General features: G+C 49.7%; 4 protein-coding genes across 4 annotated transcripts; 3 read left to right on the forward strand and 1 right to left on the reverse strand.

The window, feature by feature from the left end:
* Positions 1-1,845: 1,845 nt before the first annotated feature.
* Positions 1,846-2,145, forward strand: MIND_01370300 (ARM repeat-containing protein; the record flags this gene model as incomplete). Its single annotated transcript, XM_037370124.1, has 3 exons — positions 1,846-1,940; positions 1,989-2,093; positions 2,142-2,145. The coding sequence occupies 3 exons, from the start codon at positions 1,846-1,848 to the stop codon at positions 2,143-2,145; spliced, it is 204 nt and encodes a 67-aa protein (XP_037213680.1).
* Positions 2,146-2,538: 393 nt separating this feature from the next.
* Positions 2,539-3,248, forward strand: MIND_01370400 (uncharacterized protein; the record flags this gene model as incomplete). The annotated part of the gene is made up of 2 exons (XM_037370125.1): positions 2,539-2,557; positions 2,608-3,248. 2 exons carry the CDS (start codon positions 2,539-2,541, stop codon positions 3,246-3,248), a joined length of 660 nt encoding a protein of 219 aa, XP_037213681.1.
* A 430-nt stretch (positions 3,249-3,678) lies between these two features.
* On the forward strand, positions 3,679-4,437 carry MIND_01370500 (uncharacterized protein; the record flags this gene model as incomplete). Its single annotated transcript, XM_037370126.1, has 3 exons — positions 3,679-3,968; positions 4,021-4,147; positions 4,210-4,437. The coding sequence occupies 3 exons, from the start codon at positions 3,679-3,681 to the stop codon at positions 4,435-4,437; spliced, it is 645 nt and encodes a 214-aa protein (XP_037213682.1).
* Positions 4,438-21,321: 16,884 nt separating this feature from the next.
* On the reverse strand, positions 21,322-25,581 carry MIND_01370600 (ATP-dependent DNA helicase; the record flags this gene model as incomplete). Its single annotated transcript, XM_037370127.1, has 7 exons — positions 21,322-22,272; positions 22,326-22,380; positions 22,433-23,510; positions 23,971-24,192; positions 24,242-24,298; positions 24,346-25,175; positions 25,223-25,581. 7 exons carry the CDS (start codon positions 25,579-25,581, stop codon positions 21,322-21,324), a joined length of 3,552 nt encoding a protein of 1,183 aa, XP_037213683.1.
* Between the last annotated feature and the right edge of the window lie 1,623 nt (positions 25,582-27,204).

The raw sequence follows: 27,204 nt of genomic DNA on the forward strand, positions 1-27,204 counted from the left end.
TTGTTTCTGAAGGCTGTCAACGCAGTCACTGAATCCGATTTTGCTGTCATAGGTGCGTTTGCTTACCCTTTTTGTCGTTCTTTGACTCGGCGCAGGAACTCAGCTGACCCGACGGAGGTGTGCGCACGGGTTGCACTGTTAGTTGAACAAGAGTTCGTCACTATTTCCAGTAAGGCAGAGTTAGCTCGATTCCCGTGTTTTGGTTAATTGCATGTTTCAAGTTTTCGCATTCAAAGCGTTCGCCAGTTCGCGTGGCCGTACTTGTGCATCGGAGCTTGCTATTACGCATGTGCTCTAGCCTTTGTCGTTTTGCGCTTGGTGAGACTTACTTCAATGGCGAGAGTAATCGCGCTCTAATCTCTGCTTGGGTCCATGGTCTCGGAGAACCGCACGAGGCGTTCTGGGCTGGATTCTGCAAGACCGCTCTCGATGTCGTTTGTCTGGGAGGTAGGGTCTCTTTGCGACGTTTGAGTGTTTTGATTGTTTATTAAAGCTGCGAAGGTAGTGCATGAATTGGTTCTGGTTGGTGTACGTGCGCTTGCTAACCTGATCGCGTGGTAGGTAAGGCTTCTTCTGGCATTCGAGCAGTTTAATTACTTCTAAAGGTTGTAAAGCTAGTCAGTGCCTCGGGTGTTGTTGGGGTATGTGCGCTTGCTCGCCTTTTTCATCCTTATCTTCAACTCGGTGCAGTTACTCAGCTCAGTTGACGCTTGTGCGTCGGAGCTTGCTATTTTGCCTGTGGGTCTGGTCTTTGTGGTCTCGCGTTTGGCGAGACTTACTTTACTACCGGTCCCAAGCGCGCTTGCGTATTGGTTTCAGCCCAAGCATCGCCTGGCGATGCGAACGAGCGTTCCCGGTTGGAAATCTGCACCAGCGCTCTCTGTGTCGGTTGTCCGGGAGGTAGGACCTCTTCCTGGCATTCAAGTGTTCTGTTTTTTTTTTTTTTTTTTTCAAAGGCTGAAGCTAGTCAGCGAATCGGCCTTTGTTGAGTAGGTGCGTTTACTCGCCTGTTTCACTCTTGTCTTAACTCGGTGCCGTTAAGCTGAGCGCACCACGTATGGCGGAGGGGAGGAAGGGGGCTGGCACTGCTCGTCGGCCAAAGCTCCTCGCCGTTTCTGGCAAGAATGGGCGACGTGGCTTCCCTGCCGGCCATGTGACAATATATTTAGTCTCAAGCTAGCTGATTGGTTCTTGGCCTTCTCTTGGCCTATCCGTACTTGCCGACAGTGCCTTCAAACTGTTGCTGTTGCGGTTGCCTCAGATTTGACTTTGGGCGCTGCTGCCAAGCTGATGAATTCATCGTTGGTCGATGGCTTTGCCTTTTGACATGTTGGCGGCGGAAGCGGCGCCAGGCGAGATAAAGATTTATGTATGCATTTCCTTTGGTTATTGTCCGTGGATTTCGCAACTCAGTTTGGTTGGTTTCCCAGGTAGATTTGAAGGTTCTCTTGACTAGGAGGAGATCGACCAGGCGAAACACATGCAAAAGGTGATGTTCGTAGCGTTCCAGCCCCAGCGCCCACAATTTCAAGCCCCTGAAGCATTGGTTGCGATCATGGGCCTGAGTTATGTATGTGGCTCAAGTTCATGGATGGTGTTAACAAAGGTACTGGTGTTGTTTCACAAGCAAATCCGTGATCAGTTACCCGATTTAGATTCACACATCATTCCTCCTGTCTGTCTTGGACCCAACGTCCACCGCCGAATCCTCCAGCGGATCACAAAAGAGTGCGTGCGGTTCGGCGGGGCTGCTGCAGAGATGCAGTTTGCACAAACAGTCACGTCAGGTGCGTTGGTTAAAGGAACGTATTACATGTCGTGAGCATAACAATCTGCTCTTTCCCCATGGCGGCCTCAGCGGATGTGCAGGCTGTTCTCGCTGCCATCGATGTGTTTAGTCGAGCGCTGAGTAAAGTTTCGCTCCATCAGGCCAACGACTGGTCAGTAACTATAATCCTCGCCAAACCGCCTCATCGTTTTCCGACCAGCTGTGCCAGCTTGACTGATGTTTGGCCGACATACAATGTCCTCCTGCGTACCTCGGAAACGCCCGTCGCAGCAAAACTATTTACCGCTCCGACTTTTCGTGCCAAGTCAGTCTTTCTTTCTCAATCTCAATGCGCCACTTTGACCATTTCCAGGTAACATCTCATCTCAGTCAAGTCTAATCCACGAATTTGCCTGGTTTCAGAGATAGCCTGGTGGACACTGAAGCAATGTCACATTGGACCAAGCACCATCATCGTCCTTTGTCTGACGATTGCCGGGCTGGCGCTCCAGTTCCCCGCCTGGTTGCCAGACGCCGCCTCTTTTATGATCACTCACTTCGGGAGAAATTCTGCCAGTGTGCCAGTATTGCTGCAGTTCCTCGCGCTGCTTCCTGAAGAAATCAACAACAACAACAGAATAGCAATAACCGTTAGTCTGTCTGGGTCCTTCCCCCGTTCTCCATTTCACAAAGTCAACGACGATGAATATATGGAGCGAGTGAACTAACTTCTCACTTACAATGCGGAGCAGGTGTTGGATCTGCTTGTCATGTATTTGCAGGCGCCAGGTGTGTGATATGAGTCTCCGCTGAGCAGCGGATTCTGATATTATCGGTAGGAGTCACCGTCCAAGAGCAAGTTTTCCGCTGCCTTCGGAACTGGCTCGTCGCCGGAGAAGTCAAAATCGCGAACTTGCCCACTTCGCCGTTGTTTGCGTTCATTATCGAGGCCCTGGCCTCGGAACAGCTTTTCGATTCGGCGGTGGATGTCATTTGCGAGCTGATCCACGAGACACAGGAAATCGACGACCACATGGCTGCCATTGAGCTCATCGTAACGCGCCTCCTTGCGCTCAAGCTTAAGCCTCAGCTTACTCAGCAACGAGAAGATTCCGACAAAATCAGGGGTTATGCAGGTATTTTCAGCGAGGCTGGCAACGCATATCGCAGTTTGATTATCCGGCATCGTGAGACTTTCTTCCCCATTGTGGACGTGATTGGAGAATGCTCTGCATACCCAGACCTCAATATCGTCCCCATCACCTTCCCGTTCTGGATGCGTTTTGCACAGGTTATTGGGAAGCGGTCCTCTGTATCCCCACTTTTCCTTGACGCGTATGGCGCTCTGATGGCGGTCATTATCAACCATCTCCATTTCCCGCCGAATAGTGCTCCATTGGCTGGCCAGGAAGCGGCGGACTTTCGCTCGTTCAGGCATATCATGGGCGACACGCTCAAAGACTGTTGTTTGGTTTCTTAAAACCAACTCGTGTCTACTTACAGCGCACCAAATGATTACTGTCGCTTTTTATCGATGTCATGGACGACGAGGCGTCTCCAAAATTCTCAACTTCCCCTCCCTCCCAATCACCCGCGGGTTCGTTATGCTGCCCTTCTCATCATTGCGCGCCACACAGAATGGATCAATCCGCATCCACAGTATATTAGTGTTCAGCTGCGGTACGCCTCTGCAGGCTTTGTAGACGCCGACTCGGTGGTGGCTGGCGCCGCGGGGCAGGCGTTGAAATATCTCTGTCAGGATTGTAAAGAGGTGAAAGTTTCTGTAACATGGGTTTTGTGGCTAATTACTGGCCCTCGTCCTTTTCCTGCCCCAGTTGCACATGTCCCTCAGTTCGACCGGCCCTGAAATTTTGCAGTTGTATCAGGCAATTGCTCATGTTATCTCCGCCATGTCGATGGCGAGAGCTGCCGAATCTTTGCGGGCGTTCTCTGTCGATATTCTGGTTCAAATCTACGCCGTGCCGTTTAAACCAGCGCCGGCGACAAGAAGAACCCCAAAGCACGAATGGTACGATTTTTCCGCTTGTCCAACCAAACGACTATTAATCTTTGGGACAGATGCGCAGGAAAATTCGGAAGTGATGCTGCGCATTACCCAAGGGTTTGGCGAAGTCCTGCGTGAAACGTGCCAGACGAGCTGTAAAGAGGCGTGGACGGTTTTGGACCTTCCAATTGTGTCGTCTGTGATAGCAAGGGATGTCGTTTTCGGTTGAAGCGGCAGGGTAACTTAGCTGCCTGTGGATTCAAGTTGCGGGCAAAATGATTGATGGATATGGGAACGAGGAAAATGCGGACCTGCGGGGGCCACCCCGGGGGGTGGACGAACGTTCGGACAACACGGTTGTGTCGCTTTTGCAAGTAAAGTCGGCAAATGACATTCCTGATGGTGCGTCGATTTTTCGTATTGACCTCTAGCTAAGCCTCTTATCATTTCATTCGTTACGGAAGACTACCTGCGGATGCTGAATGCTCTGGTTTCTGTTGCGCCAAACATCTCCTTCTTCGAGTTCTCGGCGTTTCCGCTGGTGTTCTCGGCGTTTCCGCTGGTGTTCAAGCCCGCGATGGAGGACCTCACGCTTGTGCACAATGACATCATTTTCGCCACGCTGGACTTGTTGGTGCTTATCCTGACTGACGACTTTTCATAATGACTGAGCTCGAACCGTTGTACGGCGTTACAGGTACTCGCGACCCGGTTTCTCATCCCCCATGTTTTATGTCACAAACTCTGCTTTTACAAGCCATATGGTGTTGAGGAGGGATTAAATTTCATGTTTATACAACATTCATGCCTGGCCTCTAATCTCGTGCCGAACCAGTCATGTAGTCGATATCTTCTTCTGTGGGTTCTCCCTTGTCCATGTCTCGTACTTTGGCATCAGCTGGGCAGTCGCTACACCCTACGTTACGCTTTCCTTTGTCTTTGGCACTGCTGTATAATCGACATATTTTCGTTCGCTCGAAGGACCCAGGCCTACTATCGCCTCAGTGCTATAGGAAAGTCTTGGAATTGAGACTTACGCATTTCCATGCCTTCGGCTTTTGACCAGCGAGGCAGTGACCCAATCCATGTTCCTCTCTTGCATAGTGTGCTACGCATCGCACGAAGGCGCCCATTTCTAGCGCTGGGCTCATTTCGGTCCCGTATCCAACACCAGGAACGTTGTTACATTCAAGTATCGCCTGTTGCAAGAAAATTAGAGATGTCATTGTCTTGGCTGAAAAGGGCGCAATACCACCGTTTTCCCCATGGGAATTTGGATGCGCAGCACCGTTGTATTCGCTTCAGCTAGGAGGGGCACACAATGCAAGTAGTCCAGTATATTCTGGGAGGCCCTTAAGTGCGTGTTGTGTCCGGTCAATATGTGGGTCCTTACATCGTTTCGCTTCTGGGAGTGTTTCGTATATTGATTGTTGAATTGCTTCTATTGCTGCAGAATGTGCTTTCGCAATTTCATCAATGTTGGGAGAGGTCAATAGGACAGTATCCTGTTTGGCATGTGAGGAGCATTTCAACAACGTTGGTGATAAATCTCTCTCACCCCAAGTAGCGGATCTTGGTATCGAGCGTAAACGCGGCCGCTGATATATAGTTTGGCTGCCATTCCATCGTCTGCAACGAAGTAGCGGCGACGCAGTGTAGATGAGAGATATTCCATGATTTCGTGGTCGTCGAGATGTATGGAAGGAATGTGATAGAGAAAGGCGTCCATGTTTCGTTAGCTGAGCATAAGGCCTCAGGACGCGTGGGCTTTATATGCCAGGCGCGGTTTACGAGCTCGATATTTGCTGTTCACTCGTGAATAGAAAGTCACGGGGCTGACTCAGGCAAATGACCAGACCAGCGATGATGTCAATGACTCAGCAACACGGTCAGGTGCTTTATTGACAAAAAGTCGCTTATTTCCGAGTTTGTTACTCGCTTGACATTTCTATAATACTGATCTCGTCATCGTTTACCGTGCTGAACTCCTCTATTTCTATCATTGCGGTGGGTTCGTCCCCTATGTTCTCAGTTTCACGTGTCAAGTCAATGCAGGTTTGTGCTTTGCGAAACGGGTGAGTCATTGCAGGGAAGGGAGGCTGTGCGCGATAGCACCGCACGACCTGAGTAGCATTGAGGACCCATCGCTAAAGACGATTAATAGAATCGATTTTCAGAGCGCATATTTACCTTTATTTTTAACTCTTTCATAGCCAAGTAGGTACGCTTTTCATGAATTGCACACAATTTCAGTTTGCATTTCAGTACGGCTCCTTCTTCAATCACTTCTGCTGGTGCCCTGTGGTAGTTGGGCAGCCAGTTGAGGTATTCGTATGCGTGTTTCTCCTGCCAGTATGTTAGCCAGCAGTTTGTTGACCTGGATCAACGGCATAACGCACTTGCACGACGCTTGTTCCACATCGGACTAGAATCATGGCCTCTTGTCCTGAGTCGTCCAACCATGCCCATCGCTTCGTTGGAGAAATTTGCTGCACAATATGTGAGGACCTTGGCCATGGGGCAGGTGAAAAAAGAGAGCGAAACTTGTCCTGCACGCTCAAATTTGTCAAAGACGTGAAACAACTTGGTGGTAATTTGCTTGAATGCTTCTTGGTTTGCAAGCGGAGAGTCTTCCATTGGCACTAAAATGAAGAAAGCCTGCAGATGAAGCAAGACTGCGACATTGAGAGCAGGATGAACTCACTTTCCCATCATGTTTTGTTAAACGAGTACACATCCCTGTGACAACCACATGAGAGTGTACCGGTGGATATGATGTTTCATCGACGAGGTTTGCCGGTGTCTGGGTTGTTCCGAATGTGTTTGGCAACGTAGGATTGTCGATTCCCACTTCGAAGTAGAACAGGATAAGAGCAATGCGTGGTTGAGTTCTCAGGGAAGTCCTGTACGCTCGACGTAAGTCCATGGGCAGTGAATGATGAAGTAGAGTGCATTTTATATCGCAATCCAGAAAAGCTTACAGAGCCAAAACGTGATGTCAGCTGCCTTTTCGATTATCAAAAGAGGAGGGGTTTTTACAAGTTTGTCTTGTGATCAGTTCCCGTGCTCTATGTGCTTTATCATCACCTCTACCAAACGATGGCGTATGTCTTGAAGAATCGAGCGGTCACGTTGGCCTGAGTAAATGTCATTGTTCCACCAGTGTGTCTTCGAGTGAGACAAAGTACTTACAGTCGTCTTCTTGTATCGCGTTGAGCAACTCAGTCTCAAATGCTCTTTCCATCAGACATCCCACAATTCCTCCGCCATAGCAGTCGTAGGTTGAAAACACGCCTGATATCTCAACTGCCATACAAGACCACACTCCGGCGCATCCGATGAGCATACGCACATGGGTAGAGGCCCTGGTTAACTTGGCGTGCTGTTCATTGATGCTGTTGATGACTTCTACGGAGGCGAATCGTTGGATGACATTTGCTAGTTGTCGGTCATCGACGTAGCCGCCGGTGATCAACTGGTTGGTTTAGGATGTGTGAAACAAAAGCGGAAAATGTCGCACTTCAAAGGTTGATTTAGTGTCATCTTTGTTGCATCGAAGCGAGGAAAGGAACCTAGTTTTGCGTTATCCATTATGGGTCTACTTAGAAGAATACAGCCCACGTGTGTTTGGCCAAGAAATCTGGCTCGCGACGCCCCAGATTTGCGCCGTGAATGGCCCAACGCACTAGAGAGTGTTGCCAGCGGCGAAGGAACGTTTGCAGGTCTGTTACGCGGATTTGATCCGCCTCTGTCAGAGGCAAGGCCGCTTGGAAGTGAACTTGGCAACTGGTGCGATGAGCAGGCCAGTCGCGCCTCTGGCAAGTTGTGTTGCAATAGGTGGCTATTTTGCATAAAGCGCAGTGGTTGGGTGGTCGCTGAGCTTGACAGAAGCGGCACAGCGTGGAATTAGACGAGTCAAGGGCTCCCATGGGCAACGTTGTTAGATCAATGTTTTTTTCTATGCCTGCTTATAAGTATCAAGCGCAAGCGCTACCAATTCAAGCTGACAGACCGAGTGACAACATAGTAATGCCCCGGTGTTCGTCAGCACCAGTTTTCATCGCCCACTTTTGGCTGGGATGACCGAGTACATGTGCTTAGTTTAGGTCACGAAGGAAAGAGCGGACGGTCACATGATAAAATTTATCATCAATTTACTACAAGTTCCCGTCCCATACAGGGAGCGAATTGCCCAATGGTAAGCTCGGGGTGAAGCATGGGCAGATCTTGGGTCACAGACAATGTTTGTAGAGGCGCTGTGTTTCGAGAAACTTCAACCTCGGAAAAAAAACGACAAATATGATGCGCATTCAATTTCCATACCTGCGATGTGTCAAATTTGTCGAGGTGCAAGGAAGTTGTTGAGATTTGTTGGATGACTTACTGCTTTCCAAAGTAGAGCGTCGCCGTTTTCAGTCACAAGCGGCTCATCTACGCGCTGAAGCGCCACGTAGCAACGAACTACGGCTCCTCGCTCCAGTATTGGCGATGGAACCTTGGTAGACCCCAACCATTGGTGGTCTGGACAACGGATGCGATTCTTTTAGCTAGGGATTAGACTTGATAAGCAACCAGCGCGTTGCGCACCAGTTCCGTTGCTGTAGTGTAATTCACTCGAATTTGACCCCAGGAGGCGTGTAGTACTCGTCGTGGTCCATCGAACGATTTCAATGATGTTCTGTTCTTAGTATTAGGCAACTTGAATGCGTCGTTCACTTTGTGTGGTTTACCTTGTATGGGGACGTGTCCTGATATGTGTCCTCTAGCCAATCAAGAGCATCGAAAAACAACGCGTCCATCGCAGAGGAGCCAGGGTTGTCCAAAAGGATGTACTAAGACTTCATGAGAGGCATGAATTGACGTGTGTTTCCGTATGATACCGGGTCGCTGCCAGTGTCTTGAACTGTTGAGATGCGGCCGGTAAGCATCGCATAAAAGGGTTCGCCCGAAGGGCTGGCCATATTTCGTAGCTCCACGCCGTTGATAATAGCGTCCGGCAAAACAGATGCCATTAATGGGTGGGTTGGGATGTGGAAAAACGTCGGCGGCATGGGAGAGTTGCAGTTGTTGCTCATGGCACTTTATAAGCTCGTCATGGCGGCTACTTGAGAGGAGTTTATCAGCACTGCTGAAAGTCTTCGTTGTGTGTGCAAGTCATGCAGTGCAGCACGTGCAAGCACGTGTTGCCTACGGTCCATCGAATAACAGGCACGTGCATTGATTCTGAGCGTTCTCAAGTACAATACAACCAGGCAGGAACATGTCAAGAGGTTGAAATTTGTACAAGGGTTTAGTTTCGTCACCGCCTGCTCGCTGAGTTTACAAGTAAGTTGGGGTTTTATTAGTAGTGTATGTTAACAGGTGTGCCAAATGAAAGGTGCTTCAAGCATTTGTGTGGGGACGCGTCTTGCCACCGCTTCTATGATCCCACCCAGATACCCGGGGTGACAATGTGGAACTCAAAGGAGTCCCTGCGCGGCTTACTATCTCGTAGGCTGAGAGTGATGGTGAACTTCTGCATCGGAAGGTTCCGTTATTTGCTCACCGTCTTCTTGCAATTCTTCATCATCGCTCGCCGAGTCAATGTCGGCACCATGGTACCCAGAAGGCGTCTTCATGCCGTTGTTTTCCTGGAGCGAAGCCTCGTTATGTTGGAGTAGCGCAGGGTCGATTCCGACTGCCCAGTCTGTCCCGATGGTTGGTTGACGTTGTTCATAAGTAACACCTAGTTGACGCAGGGGAGATGCGGAAGCCAACATCGTATGGTCAACCGTGTGAGTGCGAACGTCCATCGGGAGTTCCGCTTGAAACGGCTGATATTGAAGCGTCGCAGGAGGTGCTGCGTATGGGTAGTGAAGATGTTGTGTTTGCGAATTGAGTTGTTGGTTACTTTGCGGGGCGGTGAACACATCTTCATTGCTCTCTGTTGGCAGGCGAGGGGTGCTTTTGATTCGCAAAGGGCCTGTATTCTGTGCCGGCGAGTTTAAGGGATGGAGTTGCGTCTGTTTACGCGGATTCGCAGAGGTTGATGCCCTAGGTGTAGGGGAGTCCTCCCCAATTATGTTCCTGGTCGATGAGGTTGGCACCATGCGCGATGCGTGTGGGTGGCTGCTATGAGTTTGAGGCGTCTTAGAGCGCCGAGGAAGCGTTTGCGGGGATCGTCGTGATGGGCTAAAGATTGAAGACGAGGGCGACGAGTGGATGGACGCCATAACTTCAATCCATGTCTTGTAGCGCTTTGATCTCATGGACAAGCCTGCGTCGATGATCAAGACTTCGACGGGGTATGCTGAAACGCGTGAATTGAAATGATTTTGGTGGCATGGGCGACATTTACCGTTGAACGAGTCGTATTTCCCACCTGTTTTGTCTGGGATAACGAAGTGTCGCAGTTCAAAATGCACTTCCACCGTGCTTCCTTTCATGGACTTCGTTAACATGTTGGGTTTAACGCGATTTCCCTCGCTGTCCTTTATTAAAATGGGCTTGAAAATTGAAGTTTCGCATTGCTGAAAGAATTCCACTTCATATTTTTCATCGACAGGCCAATGGTCGTAATCGTAGCCTTTCTCCTCTGCTTCCCTTAGTTAATACGGGAAGCTAAACATGTGAGGACTTCCCTTTGTTTTCGTCCGTTCTCTTCTCGAAAGCGTGCTGTGAAAAGCGCAAGTATCCTTCAGTCTGTTCTGACACAATGAAGTTTCCAGATTTTGTTGTTTGTTCGACGTTATTCTGACACTTTCGAACGTTTTCTATGCAGCTTTTCCAATCTTGAGCGAAAAGTGTCCCCTCTAGGAGAAAAATCAGAAGGAGTACTTTGAAACGGGGAGGGAATGCGTCACCGGGCTTTTCCAATTGGAATTGGAACTTCACGTCTTTCATAGGGTATTTGCTATCCCCCGTCCAGCCAGCTAAGCCCTCTACCATGAGGCCCGTTTCGCTGACTTTCCCCACAACGGTCATGATGGATATCGCTAATTCGTTGTCCTCTTTTGAAGTAACGATGTGGCCAGTTTTTGTATCGTTTCCATTGGTGTGTGGCGGGAAACTTGTTGTGACCGAGATACTCTGGTTCCTCCAGGTAAGCTGCGCGCAATTGGTCTAGCATATTTAGTTGGACGAGTCGAACTGAGATCACCTTTATACGCAGAGAATGTGCCACGTGGTTAGCGCTTTGTAAAAACTGTGGGCCTCACTTGATTAGAGGCGTCTATTTTTCTTGCAAACCCAGCTCTGTCATACATATGACAGCTGCTCCCGAATCTTACACGTGTCCAATTGCTTGTCAAATTTTATCTACGTAAGATGCTGCTGTTCGTTGAGCCCTATGTGAACTCCGGGTTTTCGCAAATGCCTCGCTGAGTTGGCTTTCTACGTCTGCCATTGCACTGGCCCCCTGTTTCTTCGCCTCCGCCAGTGTGTCATAGCCCGTCAGAGGCCCGGCGCTCATTGTGGCTTGGTTGAAAAACACCATACTTCCTCTTCCTGCTTCATCTCCATCGGAGAGCGGTCTGGTGTTTGCTGGCGTAGGTCGAGCATCCCCTTGTACAGTGACAAATTTAATTTCTGGGACCAAATCAGAACGGTGGAGTCCCATGGAGTTGTTCTCAACTTACTGTCTATGTCCAAATTAAAGTGGTAAAATAAGGCGGAGGGGTATATTGCCAGAGTCCACGCAGGCAGTTGGACTGCCAATCCGTCTTCCCAGATGACAAGCCAAGTTCTGACATCGTCGTTGAACTCATCTAAGGTCTAGTTAGTTAATGAAAGCAGCACAGGCGCTAACTTACAGCCTTTGAGTACGTAGATGAGCAATACACAAACCCCAATTTGATTTTTGCTGTCGGCATGCGGGTCGCAAAAAATGCGGTTTTGGCCAGGAAACCAGGCGTTTAGACAAAAGCACCAAAAAAGACCGAATAGAGGTTCTATTCCGTGTCTTTGTTTATGCCATTGAGCTTCTTTTTGGAAACGTGCAGCGACACCAGGAAAAATCTTCTTTACAACATCGGACACAACACCTCTGTCGCTGATAAATTTGCGTGGTCAGCGTTTAGGAACGTGGACGCACATAATGCGCTTCATTATAGGCAAACTAAGGAGTTTGTCCACTCGGTCTTGGTGCTTTCGATGCCAATTTGTCAGGAAAGGCGCCTGTTGCGGGGTTGGGATGAGAAACAAACAAACACTGGGACTTGCCTTTGCTGACTGCCTGTGGTGGCCAATGATGATTGCCAGGTGAGCACCGCGAAGTTGGCCTTTGCAATTTTCCCGAACCTCTGTGTCGGTGAGGTCGGATCCAACAAGGATGTCATGTAGTTGTTGTACGTCGTCGGCCCTCTCCATCAACCATTGCAATCTTGAGGAGCGATACATGAAGACGGCACCCTCACAGTCAGTGTAGAACGTGGGCCTTTCTTTTTGCACGCTGAGCAACGTCAGCGTGATGAACAGCGGCGGTAAAGGCGCTTACTCCGGCAGTTTTTCGTAGTACGAGGGGTAGAAATACTTGACATACTTTCTTAGTGCCGCTCCCTCTGGTTGCTGGTTCCATAATTGAAGTAGAAGCGCTTGCGATAGCTTTGGGGGAGGCACGCCCTGAAGGCCGGTGTTTGCAATAGAGGAGTTTTCTTTCAGTGAGAAATTGTCGGCCTGGAGGAAGTGCCCCCGAAGCCACGGTCGCGTCGCCTCCTCCTGGGCCCCTGCTTCGGTTTGTTTGCCCCTTCGCTTGTTGCTCAGAGACTTGCGAGATTTACTTTTACGGTTGCGCTTCACTCGAGCGTGCCCACTTTCAACTTGGGGATTTGGGAGGGCGTCGGAGTTTGCGAAGCTGTTCGGTGTGTTGGGCTGTTGGACATCGCTTGTTCGAGATAAACGGCTGGGCAACTTTACGGCGGCGGCTGGCAAGACGCTAGAGAAACCTCAGTTTGCTTCAAAGCCCCATGGAGCTGCTTACTTCCAATCACCCACAGGTAGCAACAACTCGTCTTCATCCTTTGCCAGCCAACGATCGTCGCGAGAAGTTCTTTGGGGCAAGCCGTCCTGGCACACCGTTTGGCGCTCTGTTTTCTGCTTCTTTTTCGGAGGGAGTTGTCCGCCTGAGAGCCCCGACGATTTAGTTGTGTCTGTCGCTGGTGCTCGGCGCTTCTGCTGCGACTGTACTTCCGTCCTTGGTTTGATTTGTGGACGGAGAAATGGCAATGGGGACCTTGTTGAAGCACAGTTGTCCTCGCCGAGCAACGCCAGGTAGTCAGAAACTGGGTTGTGAAGTGGCTCGTCTTCGCTTGGTTCGCATGATGGGCGCTCTGATGAGGGAAGGCGCGTTTGAGCGAGCACATAGTTGCTAACTAGGCTGCCCAGCGAACATGGTCCTTGAAGTATTACGGGCGGCACGCTTTGTGGCTGTTGCCCTGAGCCTGAGCCCGCAAAATAGGTGCGTTGTGTCGAGTCCATGGCGTTTTAGGAAGCAACTGGCGTCGTTTCTCTCCGCGTAGGGGCTCGGCGGAGCTCTCCACGCAGGGGAGTTTCAGCGCGTCAGCAGGACGTGTCGGAAGAAACCGCAGGGCGCAGTCTTCAGAGCAACTGCAATCGTTGAGCGTGGGGAAGGTTTGTGGTGTGATCAACACGTGTGACCAAAGTGACACTACGTGTCATCGCTCATCGCGTGACTTACCGCACTGCTGCTTATCTCAGATTAAAAGGGAACGGGGGGTTATATTCTGCAAGGTCAATGTATGGGGGTGAATTGAGGTTGTCGTATTACATGAGATTTTACTTTGCACTGTCTCACATTAGCGCAAAGCTTCACACCGTAGTTGTTAGGGAAGGATAACGAGCAGCTTCCTAGGAACGTGGGATTCGTATCCCACCAACTAATTAAAGTTCGTTAGAGCTGTTAACACAGTCAAAGGCATGGCTCACGTTTGCACTGCTCGACGGCAAAGCTTTTCACCTACTGCATCAGGGTTAATGACAGCGCCGTTTTTGAAGCATAAGACCAAAACATCCCCGTGGATCGCCCGCTTTCCACCGTGCGTGTTGTACTGGGTAATTGGGCAAAGCACGGTATTCTGCTCCGAGTTATCATCCGTAGTTTGCAAGAATAAGGTCAAGTGCGTGTTTGGGCCTACAATAATTCTTTGGGCGTTGATGCTTGCCATAGCCACTGCGCCACCACTTGCGTTGGGGGCAGTGAATAGCAAGCAGCGAGAGACACCTTGTAGACGAGGTGAGATCCACAAGTAAGGGCATAAGTCGTCAATTGTGCGATAGTCATCGGCGTGGTGGTCAAGGGGAACAGGGACTAGGAGAGGTTCTGCGCAGCGCGTTGGGTACAATAAGCCTTGGAAAATGTGCGGAAAGGCCTATGCGAGTTAGATAATTGGCGCAGCGGAGTCGCATAACGTACAGGTACGCAAGCATTGATGGCCTCCGCTTTCAATAAAAGCATTGCCAGTTTCGGGTTGCAAGATACATTCTGTGGGCCAGCGGGCGCACGTGGAACGAACAGGCGAGTTGGTTGCCAACGAAAGGGGCAAGTGTAGTTGACGCAGATGCCCCATGACCATAAGAGCGCATAATAACCTAATAGAAAACCACTTCGGGCTTCGTGACCCAGGGGATCCGGGTGCTGAGACCAAGTGCGGACTAAGACTCCTCTGGCGAATCTCAGGCGGCGAACTTGTGATGGGCACTCGTTTGGGAGGCACGGGATTTGTGGTGAGTTGTGAGGTTGATAGCCCGTTCGAATTAAAGTTACGCCGCGACTGGCTAGCTTGGAATATGTCATCATCCTGTCCAACAGCGAGTTTCTGAGGACCCCTCGTTCTCGACGCATTGAGGCATCTGGCCCGCCAACGGTAGGGACTGCGGCACTCTGGACGGCACAATGTGTGGTTCGTATTTCAGCTTGCGAAAAAAAAGCCATAAGGGGTCGATACGCGCCGAAACCAGTTAAGATATTCAGATCCGTTGGCCACCAGGAGGGATTAGGTTGCGTAACCCAATAGAGAGTTGACCCAGTAAAACCTCCCCTCGTCACGCGGAAAATCGCCCAGAGCACGCGTCTCTCTTCATAAGGGATGTCGAAGTGAGTCAAGAGTCGATTTACTCTGTTTTGAAAGAGGTAATCCACAACAGATCGTGTGTGGCGGGATACGGCGCTGAAAGAGAGAAGAGTGGCAAAGGAGACTTGATTGATGATCAAAAGTTGACAGTCAAAGTTGAGTTGCCACATTGAAAGCGAGTGTTGCACTTGTCCAGGTTCAAAACCTCTTAAGTATAAGAGCGGGGGTCTGTCATTATTATTGACTCACTACTTATCGTCACATGGAAAGATTACACAACAAGGTCACAGTACCAGATTATTTGCCCCTCTGTAATGACAAAGGATGTTTTCGCATGACCCATACAAACGCCACAGCACCCTCGCAGATTGACCAAAGTTAATTACCTCCTCATGATCATTGAAGTGAAACTGGCCAAAGCCATTCAGACCATGTACCAGTCGCCATATGCCGGGGCACTCTTTGCCACAAGGCCGCCCCCAGAGTCGTGGAGTCGGCCAGTAAAGTCACGTACCTGCCCACTGGTGTGCTCGCGATCATATTATTGGCCATGAACTGGAGTGGAATGACGCCAGTGCTCCAGCCGGGCAGGGCGCGCTGTTCCCGCGTTAATTGTGGGTATGGCGAATATATTATGTTGCTTGATATGAAGTTCATTTGCGAAGTGAAGCGACTGGCGAACAAAGTTCGCAGAGTGCAGTTCGAAAACGTGGTGTATATGCTGATTATCGTATCCTGTCGGTGTTGCATTTGATACTCGGCAAGAATGGGAGAGATTGGTGGCTTACATTGCGGTGAAATAGTGTCAATGACTTTGCGTGCCCGTTGAGTCTTTCGGGGAGGAGGGCTTCATGGTCCCTACAAACTCAGCTCTCCGGTTTGTTTGATGCGAAAAAATGGAAATTACCAGTCAAATCCCATCGTCTCTAAAAGCATTTTTTGCCACAAGTGAAAATGGGTGTAGGGCACCATAATGTTCAGGTTGTTGATGTGCACATTGTCGTCATCCATGCAGCAGAATGTCATGACTGCCAGTGGGACGGGGCCGATGATGAGGGCGTTTGTCATCTCCATGAGTTGCATTAGTAGAGTTGTGGCTTGTCTACGCATGGCTTGGAGGGAGTCCCGTCCAAGTAGGATGCGCCCAATTCGCCAAGCGATTCTGTTGCGGACGATGCAACGAGCCATGATGCGCATCAAACGGCATGTATGGGACAAGTGCACCAGCACGCTCCACGGCGCATACATCAGGACCCTTTGAAGGATGGCGAAGGATAGGCGGGGGGACGGGCTCGGCGTCAGGAGAGGTGAGAGAGGATTCATTCTAAGTTAGTAAATGGCGTGACTAAACAAGCTGCTTATATACTACGACCAAAAAATGCAGCAGGATTACGACCCAACAAGTCCTCTTTCACGAGACTGCGCGTGCGCAAAAGTGAGCTTGGTCATTGACATGGAGAAGCGTGCGCACCAACAGACGATTAACTCAGCGACGTGCAAGTCATGCGGCGTCATGTCGGTTATGCCTATGTGGTAATCCGGTTTCGTACCATGTCCTATGTCACTTGCGCTGACGAGAATGTTGCCTCGCCACGGTGCTTGTGTGCCAGTGGTGGTCATAGAATTAACGAGTTCATTAATTGGGTGGCTTTTGATGCAACTCTGGTAGTCCGCGATTGTCTGAGGCGGCCCAAAAACCGTGTAAGCTTTCTTTAGTAGGCGTGTGTCTTCCAATGGCCACGAGCGAACGGTTATAGCTTCTTCTTCTTGGTCGTATGAAGACGCGCTGTTCATGGTTCCCAAACCCTGCCAGCGAACCGTGTCGAGATCAAAAGGACCCTGAGGTTCAGTCACTCCCAGTCGCAGAGGAACGTCCACAAAAGCAGGTTTGTCCAGTCCCGTGGCGAACAAGAGACAACGGTAAGTTCGGTCGTGAGGCTGCGTTTGACTTCAGTTAGCTGCTGAAGAGAGACAAAGGACGTCGTACTGGTGGTAATATGCTGATGTCTTGTGCAATGGCTTGACAAAGACGTTGGTTAAAAATTGGCACCATGCCCATTGAAAGGTTTAAGCTCAGTGTCACGGCGCAGTCACGCTTTGCTCACCTTCTTTACTCACCTTGATCCGCTCAACGCGTCAACTCGTACTACATTTCTCCATCTCACCCACTGGCCGCTTCTCAATCTCACCCTTCGTAACAAGCTCCTGGTTGATCAACCTGCGAAGTTTCTAGGCTTGGTCTTGGGTTGTTCCATAGAGCGCTTTCAAATATTTGCGCTTGGGAGGCGAATTCAACGAGTTCGCTCTCCTGTTATGCTTCCTACTTCTCCAGTTGTTTGGGTCAGTGCTATGTCTTCAGTCATGTTCTGGTTCAACTATGTGTAGGATGTGCCCCCCAACCAACCTTTGGTCGACTATAACACTCGCTTGGACGCCATGCTGCATAGAGTGTCACTCCGCCAAAACGTGGTCGGAGTTTATGGTCCTAGCCGCAGAGCTCTTTGTGCCATCTCAGTCTGCGGCGGCGCTTGCTAGTCAACTTGCGCAATTGCAATGGCAAACTCATTGCGTAAAGGTCTGGCATATATTTATAATCATCGCGCAGAACAACGCGCTGGGAGACCGTGTGCGCGAATGCAGTGAATCCTTGCCAGCCTTCTGGGACTGGTTAATGGTGTTCGTGCGCTGTGGTGTGGAGTTACGACTGCCTGGAGTGGAGATTCAAGAGGATGTCGTATTGATTTGTGGCGCGGCGTTGGCCTCCTTCGCGCAACATCGCATTCTGACACGCCCGATTATGGAAATGCACAGCGCTTGGGAATTCTTGTTCAATCAACTGGACCTTCTGAGTCGGGGCACTTCAAACGATGCAAGGCAAGAACATGTCATGGCTGTCGGAGCATTGCGCGTCCTTTGCTATGTGGATGTGCCTCCTATTGACATCGGTCAGCTCCGACGTTTCACGGCGTCTGAACTAGCGCAAATAACTCTGGCTTGCATTGAAGTGCCCTTTCGTTTGGCATCCACCGACCCTTTTCAACTAATCAGTTGGCTTTTTGCAACCTTTCGCCTGCTGTTTCTTATGATGCAAGCCTATCCCGACGACGCGTATGTGGATGCCCTGGTTGACGGCGGTGCTTATACCCTGTTGAGCTCGGTCATGAAGAGAATGTGTGCCTATGGGCCCTGCGAGTGGCATGAGAAAATACCCTTATTGGACACTGTGATGGAGGCGTTTCACAACATCGTTAATGGAAGAACTCATCAAGGTCTATGGGCTTCAGCAATTGAAAATGGTATTATCGAGTCCTGCTTGCTTATCCTGCGGAACGGTTGCAGGTGCGCGGTCGGAGGCACGACTACTTGATTTTCTATTACTGGGTATTGGGCGTTCTCTTTGGCATGTTGGCGTTGTTGAAGCACTCAGTACACGGTCACTTCGCATTCGCGGTGCCCTGGAGGGTCTTAATCTGGACAGGAGTGCCATCTCGGCTTTATTCAACTTCCATTCAATTATTGACCGGCACACTCGCCTTTACCGTGCCGTAGTAGCGGTGCATGCTCCAGTTCTAAGAATGTGCGACGGGGTTTGTGCACGACTTTCCGAGTAGAACGTTGGTGCTAATTTGCTTGTAGTGTGGTTCCATACGCCCTCGGAATGAAGTCCGCCGTTGTGCAGGGTGTAAGACCGCTTACTTTTGCGCAAGACCTTGCCAGCGTCAGGCATGGTCAATTCATCGGAGAACATGCGAAATCTTAGGGAGGACCGTTATGCGTGTGTAAACTCTCCTTCAAATATGACTTGTAATGTTTATATATTTGCAGGACTGCGCTTAGGAAATATAGATCGAGCTCAGCAAGAGTTTATTCGTTGCATTATGACCCACTACTTCAAGGTCATGTTTACGGACATTCGCCGTCAAATGTTGGATTTCTGGCAACACCGTCCTACGATGAATCCAGTGCTAGTTTTCCGCTTGGACCTCCGTCCATTCGCAATAAACTGCGTAGATCTGCACGGTTGCGATGAATACGGGGCAATGCTTGAGTGGGGCTCAGGTGATCCCTTCACTCAACTTGATTTGCACAGTGGCCGGATGACGCCGGACCTTGTGGTGGTGCATTTGGGCACTCGGTGCGTTGCTTGGTTCATCATGCGTTGCTCCACTGTCAGTATGAACGAACACTGGTGGACTAGCAACAGAACGGCCCCGCCAGATGTTTTTCATGCGTAGCGCGTCAGTTGCAAAATAGAGAGGCGTGGAGCCTGCGTTCTTTGGCAAGACTGAGGTCACGGACATAATTTACCATGTTCAATTCGTACTCTAAGAATCACATCTCATCCATTTACGTTGACTCTGAGTCTGAATTTCAATTTCTGTACAACACCCATAGCGGAATGCCGGAGAACGGCAATTGGTTGATGCAAAGTGACACATGTGACTGCTGATTACTTGCTCCTTGGCATCACCGTTCGCGGCTCGTATGTTCCCCAACAACTTGCGCAATGCGAAATTGACTGGCTCTTCACAACACCAGAGCGAGTCACCGTCAAAAGTTTCGGATGGAATTGCGCTTCGTTGCTAACGATGCATCGGAGAGGAGTCGTTGTCTTTTTGCACTCTTCCGAGGGAGACACGATATGTGAGTCGCAGCAGTCTCGTAGCCACACCTTTGATACTTGCTTAGCATATGCTTGTACCGCATAGAACGACACCTTTTCTGGTTACCTTTCTCTGGGAAGCGCTCGAAGGATTGGAGGCCCACGCGGCTTTTTATGTTCTTGGATGTCTAGTCTTTGTAGCGGCAGCCAGGGCGTCCAATCTAGTGTCTTCCTCTCTCAGCTGTTCGGATGGATGAGTGGTGAATAACTTGGGGTCAAAACCTCTCAGAATGCGGATGGTCTCCCGACCATGACTCCTTGACAATGCAACGTATGCATTGAAAGCCGTCAACCTGCCAGATGGTGGATTGCCTAAGTCAATGACGACATACGGTATCGTTTGGCCTTGGGACTTGTAATCGGTAAATGAATACCCTGGGGTCACAGCATATTGTTTGCGCCCAATGGTTTCGAGATCATGCGCTGTGCGAACATCAAACTTTGCAACAGAAGGCACAATCGGTATGATTCCTGGTGGTAACCCTTCGAACGGGCGGGAATGCGGTGTGGTAGGGCTTAAACAGCAGGACAGCTGGTGGGTAGTGCAAAATGGTTTCGTGCGATGCAGGGTCTTCTTTCAATGGCATTGATTCTCTGGGGTCTAGAACAAGATCCACAATGACACCCCGGGTTCCATTTGCCAGTTCAGCTTCCGTGGATATGTTCCACAAGACCATAGCCTCCATTCCAATCGCGATTTCAATAGCATCTGGAAGTCTGCTCGATTTTTTGGTATCAACACTTGCGACCGCGAGTCTTTGCCAAGCATCCAAGTTGGCCTTTGTCTTGACAACGAAATCTTCGCTCCGGCACTGATAAACGCGATTCCCAGTGGTCATCATGTGCTTTCTCAACGAGTGCGTGTTCCACAGCATTCTTGTGCTATGTCTTGGTGTCACCAGAACTGATTTAGCCCAAGGGTCCTTATCCCATTCGACTGAAATGGTATCAGGGTCATCGACCAATAAATGGTTTAAAATTTCAAGGTCGTCCTTGGTGCATTCTCCAACGCCGCAGTCTCTTAAGTAACGCCATCCAAGATGCATCCGTTATTCTTCTTTGTTCGGTCAGCGTCACGACCGTGTCGAATTGCAAGTACAAACTCAATCCTTCAGGGGACACCTTGGGAGAGTCCTTCAACGCATAAAACAACGCTTCTCTTGGATTGCCAACTGGTGGGAATTGGTGCAAGTCCCCGACCAGAATGACATTGACCAAGCCAAAGGGGTCAGTTGGTTCTGCTTCGTGCGCCTCTTTCTTAACGATAGCCATGATTTGCGACAGTAGATGCAAGAGCCGTTTCGTGAGCATGGAATACTCGTCAATCACGAGATATTTGACAGGTCGGATGTTCTTGGTGCGTTTATCTTGAGTGGGTTTGGCCCCCCTAACGCTTGTGTCGCTTATTGAAATGCCCGCCCAGTTATGAATAGTTTGACCTGCAAATAAGCTAGCGGCCACACCGGTTGTTGCAGTCATGGCAAGCATATGTCGCACTCCCTGGTCTTCGAAGGATTGAGCAATGGCTTTCAGTACAACGGTCTTTCCCGTTCCTCCTTCCCCCTGGATGATCATCAAAAGTTGACGAGGCTTTGCTCCTGACAGCGTTTGGCGCAGGTGATCCACGACGATGTTGTGAGCGCGAGATTGCTCTGTATTAAGGGTCGGGCCAGCGGAAACGTTGCGATCGGGAGTTATATCGGTGACGGAGCCTTTGTCCAATGCAAGCATCGAACTCAAGCCTCTTCCCTCTCGTCCACCATTTCCCAAAATTTGAATGTGACCCAGGTCTGCACCACCAACGTCTAGTGTGGTTTCCTCAACGAATTGTGGGCTTTTTCGTATATGCGGCAATTTTTTTGCCCCAGGCATGAAACTTCGCCATATCATCTATCGTGGCTTGCTTGGCAGGTGGTAGGAGGCTGCGAGAGCTTTTATATTCGTGAGCAAAGATGCCTTGACCAAACGCGATGTCCACAGCTTGTTGTCCGAACATGCGTTCTCGCAAGCCCTGGCGATTTTCGCGAGCGTATGCTATTTCCTCCTCACTCGGCTCTTTAGATGCTGATGTTGTAGGCAGCACGCCAATCATCGCGTCATGATCAACAGTGGTCTTCTTCTCTTTGACCACGCTTTGTTGTTCGGTTTCTTCCCGTCTTCGAGATGCTTGTGTACATTCGTGGAAATATTGGATATTGGTGATAATTCTCAATTGTTCAGGGGTGGCTTGCTGTTGAAATAGTTGAAACGCAGTGCAAAAGGAAGTTTGCCCGTTGGCAAGGTCATGCAGACTACGCCACGGTTGAAATAGCAACAGCATCTGAGCACTGTAATATTCCCCTGCAGCACCTGTTAGCTCTTGTTTGGGAAACCATTGTCCAATGAAATGGAGGTTGATCTCTTGACCTTTGCCTCTGAGCACACGACAGTGACCTTCCCTTTTGGTGCCTTTACGATATGGCACTCGAATGCTGCGAGGTCGACCGCGCTTACGAGGAGCCACGGGTATATCAGAGGAAACAAGGGTTGTGTGTTCTGGTAAGACTTGTGTGCACGTATCTTCCGACTCAGCATCGACCTCCATTCCATCGGCAGTAGGGTCATTTTCCTGAGCCACATCATTGAGGGTCATCTTGCCATCGTACGTGAGCGTGAAATAGTCATAAAAATTCATGTTTGCAAGAGCATCGCCGCGGTCTTCATACTCTTTCAGTTGGTCTTTTAACACTATAACACCATCTGAGTCCCGTGTAAGAGAAATCCTCCCTCCCTAGATTGATAAGTGAATGGCTTCCGAGATGCTATAGACAAAGTTCAACGCACCGTGTAGTCGTCGACATTTTCTGTAGTCATTGTAGAACGGAATTCATGGTCGTTCCTGTCAGCCTGAGCGTTAATATTGGTGCGGAGTGCTAGACCCAGATGCATACGTTATGGTGCCAAGGTAGGGGAAAAACCGACGTAATTGTGCTGTTATTCGATCCCAGTAGATTGTGACATAGCTGTGCGAGATGAATCGATCTCCCCAGCCCATCAGGTAGCTGACCACCTCGGGGCCGCTGAATTCTTGTTGGCGAGTAAGAATGTTGGAGCAAGACTGTAGAAGGCGTTTGTTTTTGTCCAAATTACGCTTCTGTCGTGCGGATAGCTTTTCTTGAAACTCGAGGGCTTTAGCCATCAACGCGGAGGCATTGGCGGTTTGGATCTGGCGTTTTGCGATGTAAAGCGTGATATAAAAAGTGATATCTTTTGTTTCTGCGCCGTTGGTAATCAACTTGAAGTCGTTATTGGCGCGCGTGACTTGGAGCAACGGAGGGTTCCAGGCGTTGATTTTGGCATAAAGTCGTTTTGGTCCCCAATCTCCTGTTTCAGTAACCCAGTCGTTGTCAGCCGTGCGCCAAGGAGCTCTCCTCTTGCAAACTAAACGCCCATTTTTGACTTTGAGACATCTATTGACATCGCAGTCATGAGTTTGAACAGCACGAGCAATGCGTGATTCAGCCTCCGCTGACCGAGTCTCATAGCCTACGGTACGCGGGTCTACCGGTCTTGAGAAAGAAATGTTGGGTTTTACAGGTAGGGACAACAGCATTTCGCCAGTTGTGTTGGGGATGTGTGCACGGATATTTTTCGCGATGAAGTTGGCCATCTTCACGCGAAAAGATTCGGATAGCAAGGCGTTGCGCATGACGATTGCAGTGGGAGCTCCTCGAAGCCAAAGAAGAAGGTGTAAATGTAGGGATCCTCTTGCTTGGGCTTCTACAGTGCCAATGTATCCGTTCACATAGCCTATGACGCCACAAGAACGTTGAATAGTACCAAGAGTGTTGACTTTGATACCGAACAACTCTTCAAGAATGACTTTCACAAAGAGATGAAAATATTCTGCTGAAGCGAAAGGGTCTGCAGCAATTCGAGTACTGCGAGTCTCGCTGTTTGGGCCCAAACTTGCCACAAAATGGTCCAAATCGATGTCTGCGCCGGCCAAAACTTGGGCAATAGGATCAGCTGTGTCGTTCAGATTGATCGTTGTCCAAATACTCGGCGGATTAAATCTTAGCGTCATACCCCCACACTTGCGCACGAATAGCAACACGATTTTCATCTGTGCCCATCACTCTTGCACGGACAGCAGTGATTTGTTTCCGAAAGGCGCGAATCACCGGGTTACTGATGGTTTTTTTGCTTTCCTCCTCTTTACTTGCCACGAGGAAATCCGCAGGAGTCAGTCGCTGAAAAGCTTCCCTATTTTGAAAAAAGGTGTTGAAATCAAGCTGTAAACAGGCCGATCGGCAAATTTGGCGTTTGATTTGCACACCAAAAACTTGGAACATGAAATACAGGTCCCTTCGAAAACGACCGTCATCGTATTGAAGCGCCCATCGGACATGTTCTTCGTAGGATACTTTAGTTCATCGATCTACTTCTAGGCCTCCTAGACCATAGGGGAACAGCAGGGGGAAAGTACCCAAAAGGTGATTAGCGTTCGAGGGACCGCCGTCCGTTCTTTGGCCAGCGTCTTCTCGTGGGTATTCGTTTACAAAAGTGCTTCCAGGACGAACTGCATAATCCTTGGTATTTGATGAGGGCGCGAAGTTACGCGTGGCCTCTCGGAACAGATCTTGGTCTGTGACGGCGTCACCAGAAATGTCGATAGCTCCGTGAGGTTGCAGCGGGAAAACGGCCGGTGCTGATGCCTTGTTAGAGATTAATGGTAGGAGCAAAACCAAGTGACTCACGGTACTCCTCTGTTTCAACCGCGCCATCGTCACGTAAAGCGTCAACTGGCAATAAGTCTGATGTCTGGTCATTCGCAGCAACGCAAGAAAAGGCGAAAAATGACCTGTTCTTTGTTGAAAGTCCCGTTCTTCGGCTTCCGCCACATTGTCATCTACGTCGTCGGAAGCATCCATGGGAGCATAACCCGCGTGTTCGCGAAGAGGGATGGATGGGTCTTCAGAACACCTCACAGTTGTCGTGAGTTCTTCAGGAACGTCATTTTCAGGTAGTTCTAGTAAACGTTCTTTGGAAATGTTGATGTTGGCGTACAAGGGGTTGTTAGCTTTGACTCTGTGGCGTTGAACTTTGAAGAGATCGGGAAGCGACGAGAGTGGTACGTTTTTTGCCCCGACGAATGTGACTGATAACACAGATGCCAATAGGCCAATAGGCCGAGGCATAAGATTTCCTGTCACCATGTCGGCGATAGCGCTAGAATCCAAATGGTAGCTTGAAACGTTGCCTCGTAGGCCGCTTTTCATGTGGTCGGGGTTGGTATCACGGTTGCGTTTTGGAAAAAGTTTGACAATGTATGCCACGGGGAAGTACAGTCCAACGAGAAGCCGTTCTGGTAGCGTTAAGATTGACAATTCGAAAGGCACTTCGCCGATCCACATGTTGTTAGCGAGAGATAATGGAGGGGTTATGCATATTGCCAACTTTGACCAGCATTGACGACAAATGAAATGAGGAGGCGGGCGTCGAAGTGGTGGGGCGTGGAGTAACATGCCGTTGTATAATTTCTGGGAGGCATGGGGGTGAGTAGGTTGTAGGCATTTAGGGTTTGGGATCTTTTCAGGTTCGCAGGTGATGAGTTCCTTCTGAAAAAGTCTTCGAGCACAGACGAAACAGACTCCTTTTTTGATTGCCTCGTTCCCCGTGGCGTCTATTACACTGTGAATTGGTTAGGGCGGTAGGGAAAGTGAATATCCCCCACGCACCGAGAAATGCAGTTTCGCACAGTTTCATCGTCAACGCGCTGTAGGAATGGGCCGTTGATGAGTTCCAGTAAGTCGCCGCCATGGACCATTTGTGGGGCATCGATAGGCTTCTTGACTTCCAGTTTTCGTCGTTTTCGGGGACGATTTGACGCGTCGTCGTTGCGCACGCGCTTGGAGCCTCGATTTGTTGTAGCTTGTAAGACTCGTTGGAATAACGCAGGAGGCAAGGTGGAAACATAGTTCAGCAAATTGTCCCGTTTGTGTCTGCAATTACGAGGTGCGGGTTGGATATCTTCCAGCATGAGAATAATTTCTTGGACCGTGTGCGTGCGCAAGGCCTGGGCAACGGCTGTTTGCATGTCAAGCGAGATTAAGAAGCAATTCAAGTAAGCAGACCTTGGAATTGCACAGACATTGCGCATACAGGCGCCGTTTCAGTGTTCTTTGTTGCGGCGGGGGGGAAATGGACGGGCAAAGGCTGGTCACGTTGCCTGTCCTTACCAATGAAGCTGTCGATTAATGATTCAGACGTTGGGATTTACATTTGCAGAGGCACTTACTCATGGGCAATGCAAGAAACTGAAGAGTCAAGTGACATCTTCTCTGTTGATCACGTGTTTGAATACTTCCGACCTGGGGAAAGGTGCCGTTCTCATGAAAATGAGGCATTTCTGGGACAAAGAACGCGATTATTTGAAGGATGTACCTTAGGGTAGTTGCACAGCCCAATGTTGTCTTTCTACATTGTGAACTACGACGTGCCAAGAGTGACGGGCTGGTCTCAAGCAAATATTGAGGTGGGGTTGTTATTTCTGCTTAACGCACAAAGACATCGCTATATCTCATATGACCCTTCCATCTAGCACATCCACCACTATACATTTCCCGCTTTCTGCGTCCGGAGGGGAGATATAGAATAACTGAGGTGGAAATTGATAATCGAATGCACGCGCTGGTAAGTACTTGACGAGGCGCTTTGCACGGATGACCCAACTCTTTGAGGTGGTCAGAAGCTGTCAAGGATGCAAACATAGCGGCGCACCGTTCTCCAGGTTACTAATTCAGCATCAGCAGAGAAATTGGGTACGGTCAGGTTGTAGAGCTCTACCACGCATTCCACGGGAACACCAATACCAAGGTTAGAGCCATTACTAGGCGTCCCATGATTCGATGCAAGAGGATTTAATTCAGTCTAAGCACACCAGAATCAACAACACCATTCGTTGAATGAGTTGCTGAACTCACAATGGTTAAGTGCTTTGCCAAAGTAACCTGGAGAAGGTACTCTTGTGCTTCGGTGATCAATGCCCACCCTTCCGTATGTGCGACTGTCTAAAGCGATGGATAAGCTTTCGTGGAGAGACGTCGAAAGAAAACGCGTCCCTTGCCGATGAGGGTGTTATCCATCAGCTGTGTGAACGCTTCGTGAAGTAGTTTGTAGCGAGGGCCCATTCCCCCGAGGAAAATATACTGCAGAACACGCTGTGAGTCAAGTCATAAACAAGTGAGTTATTTACTTGAGTGTCGTGGTCTTGATAAACATGTCGAACATTGCCTTTCAAGACAAAGCACGAGGGTCGTCCGTCCAGTACATTGCAGTAGGTCTTGAGATTATAGCCTGGTCCATCGAGGCAAAGATCGTTCAGCCGTAAAACACCAGGTAAGGGGAATGGGATGCAACCCATGGCAAAGCGAGACAGTGATTTGAAGGTGATCTCTTTATGCACTCAGCAGGCGGCAGATTACGCGTCACGGCGGGTCCGGCAAGTTGGTGGCAGCGTGAAAGGAATTGTTGGGCACCAAAACCGCGACCCTGAACCGGAATTCGGAGCGGTCAAAAGGCAAAATTGTACGCGCAGTGATTGCACTGCAATAAAATGGGTGCTGAGTTTTAGAAGGATGTTGGGTCTCGGGGTTGCCAAGTCAATCATAGAGCAGTATTCGTTCAAGGGCAAGTTTTTCGTCGACGGTGGACGTTGGAT

This window comes from Mycena indigotica (assembly GCF_014461135.1).
Source record: "Mycena indigotica strain 171206Taipei chromosome Unknown Mind.scaff0016, whole genome shotgun sequence".
Lineage (NCBI taxonomy): Eukaryota > Fungi > Basidiomycota > Agaricomycetes > Agaricales > Mycenaceae > Mycena > Mycena indigotica.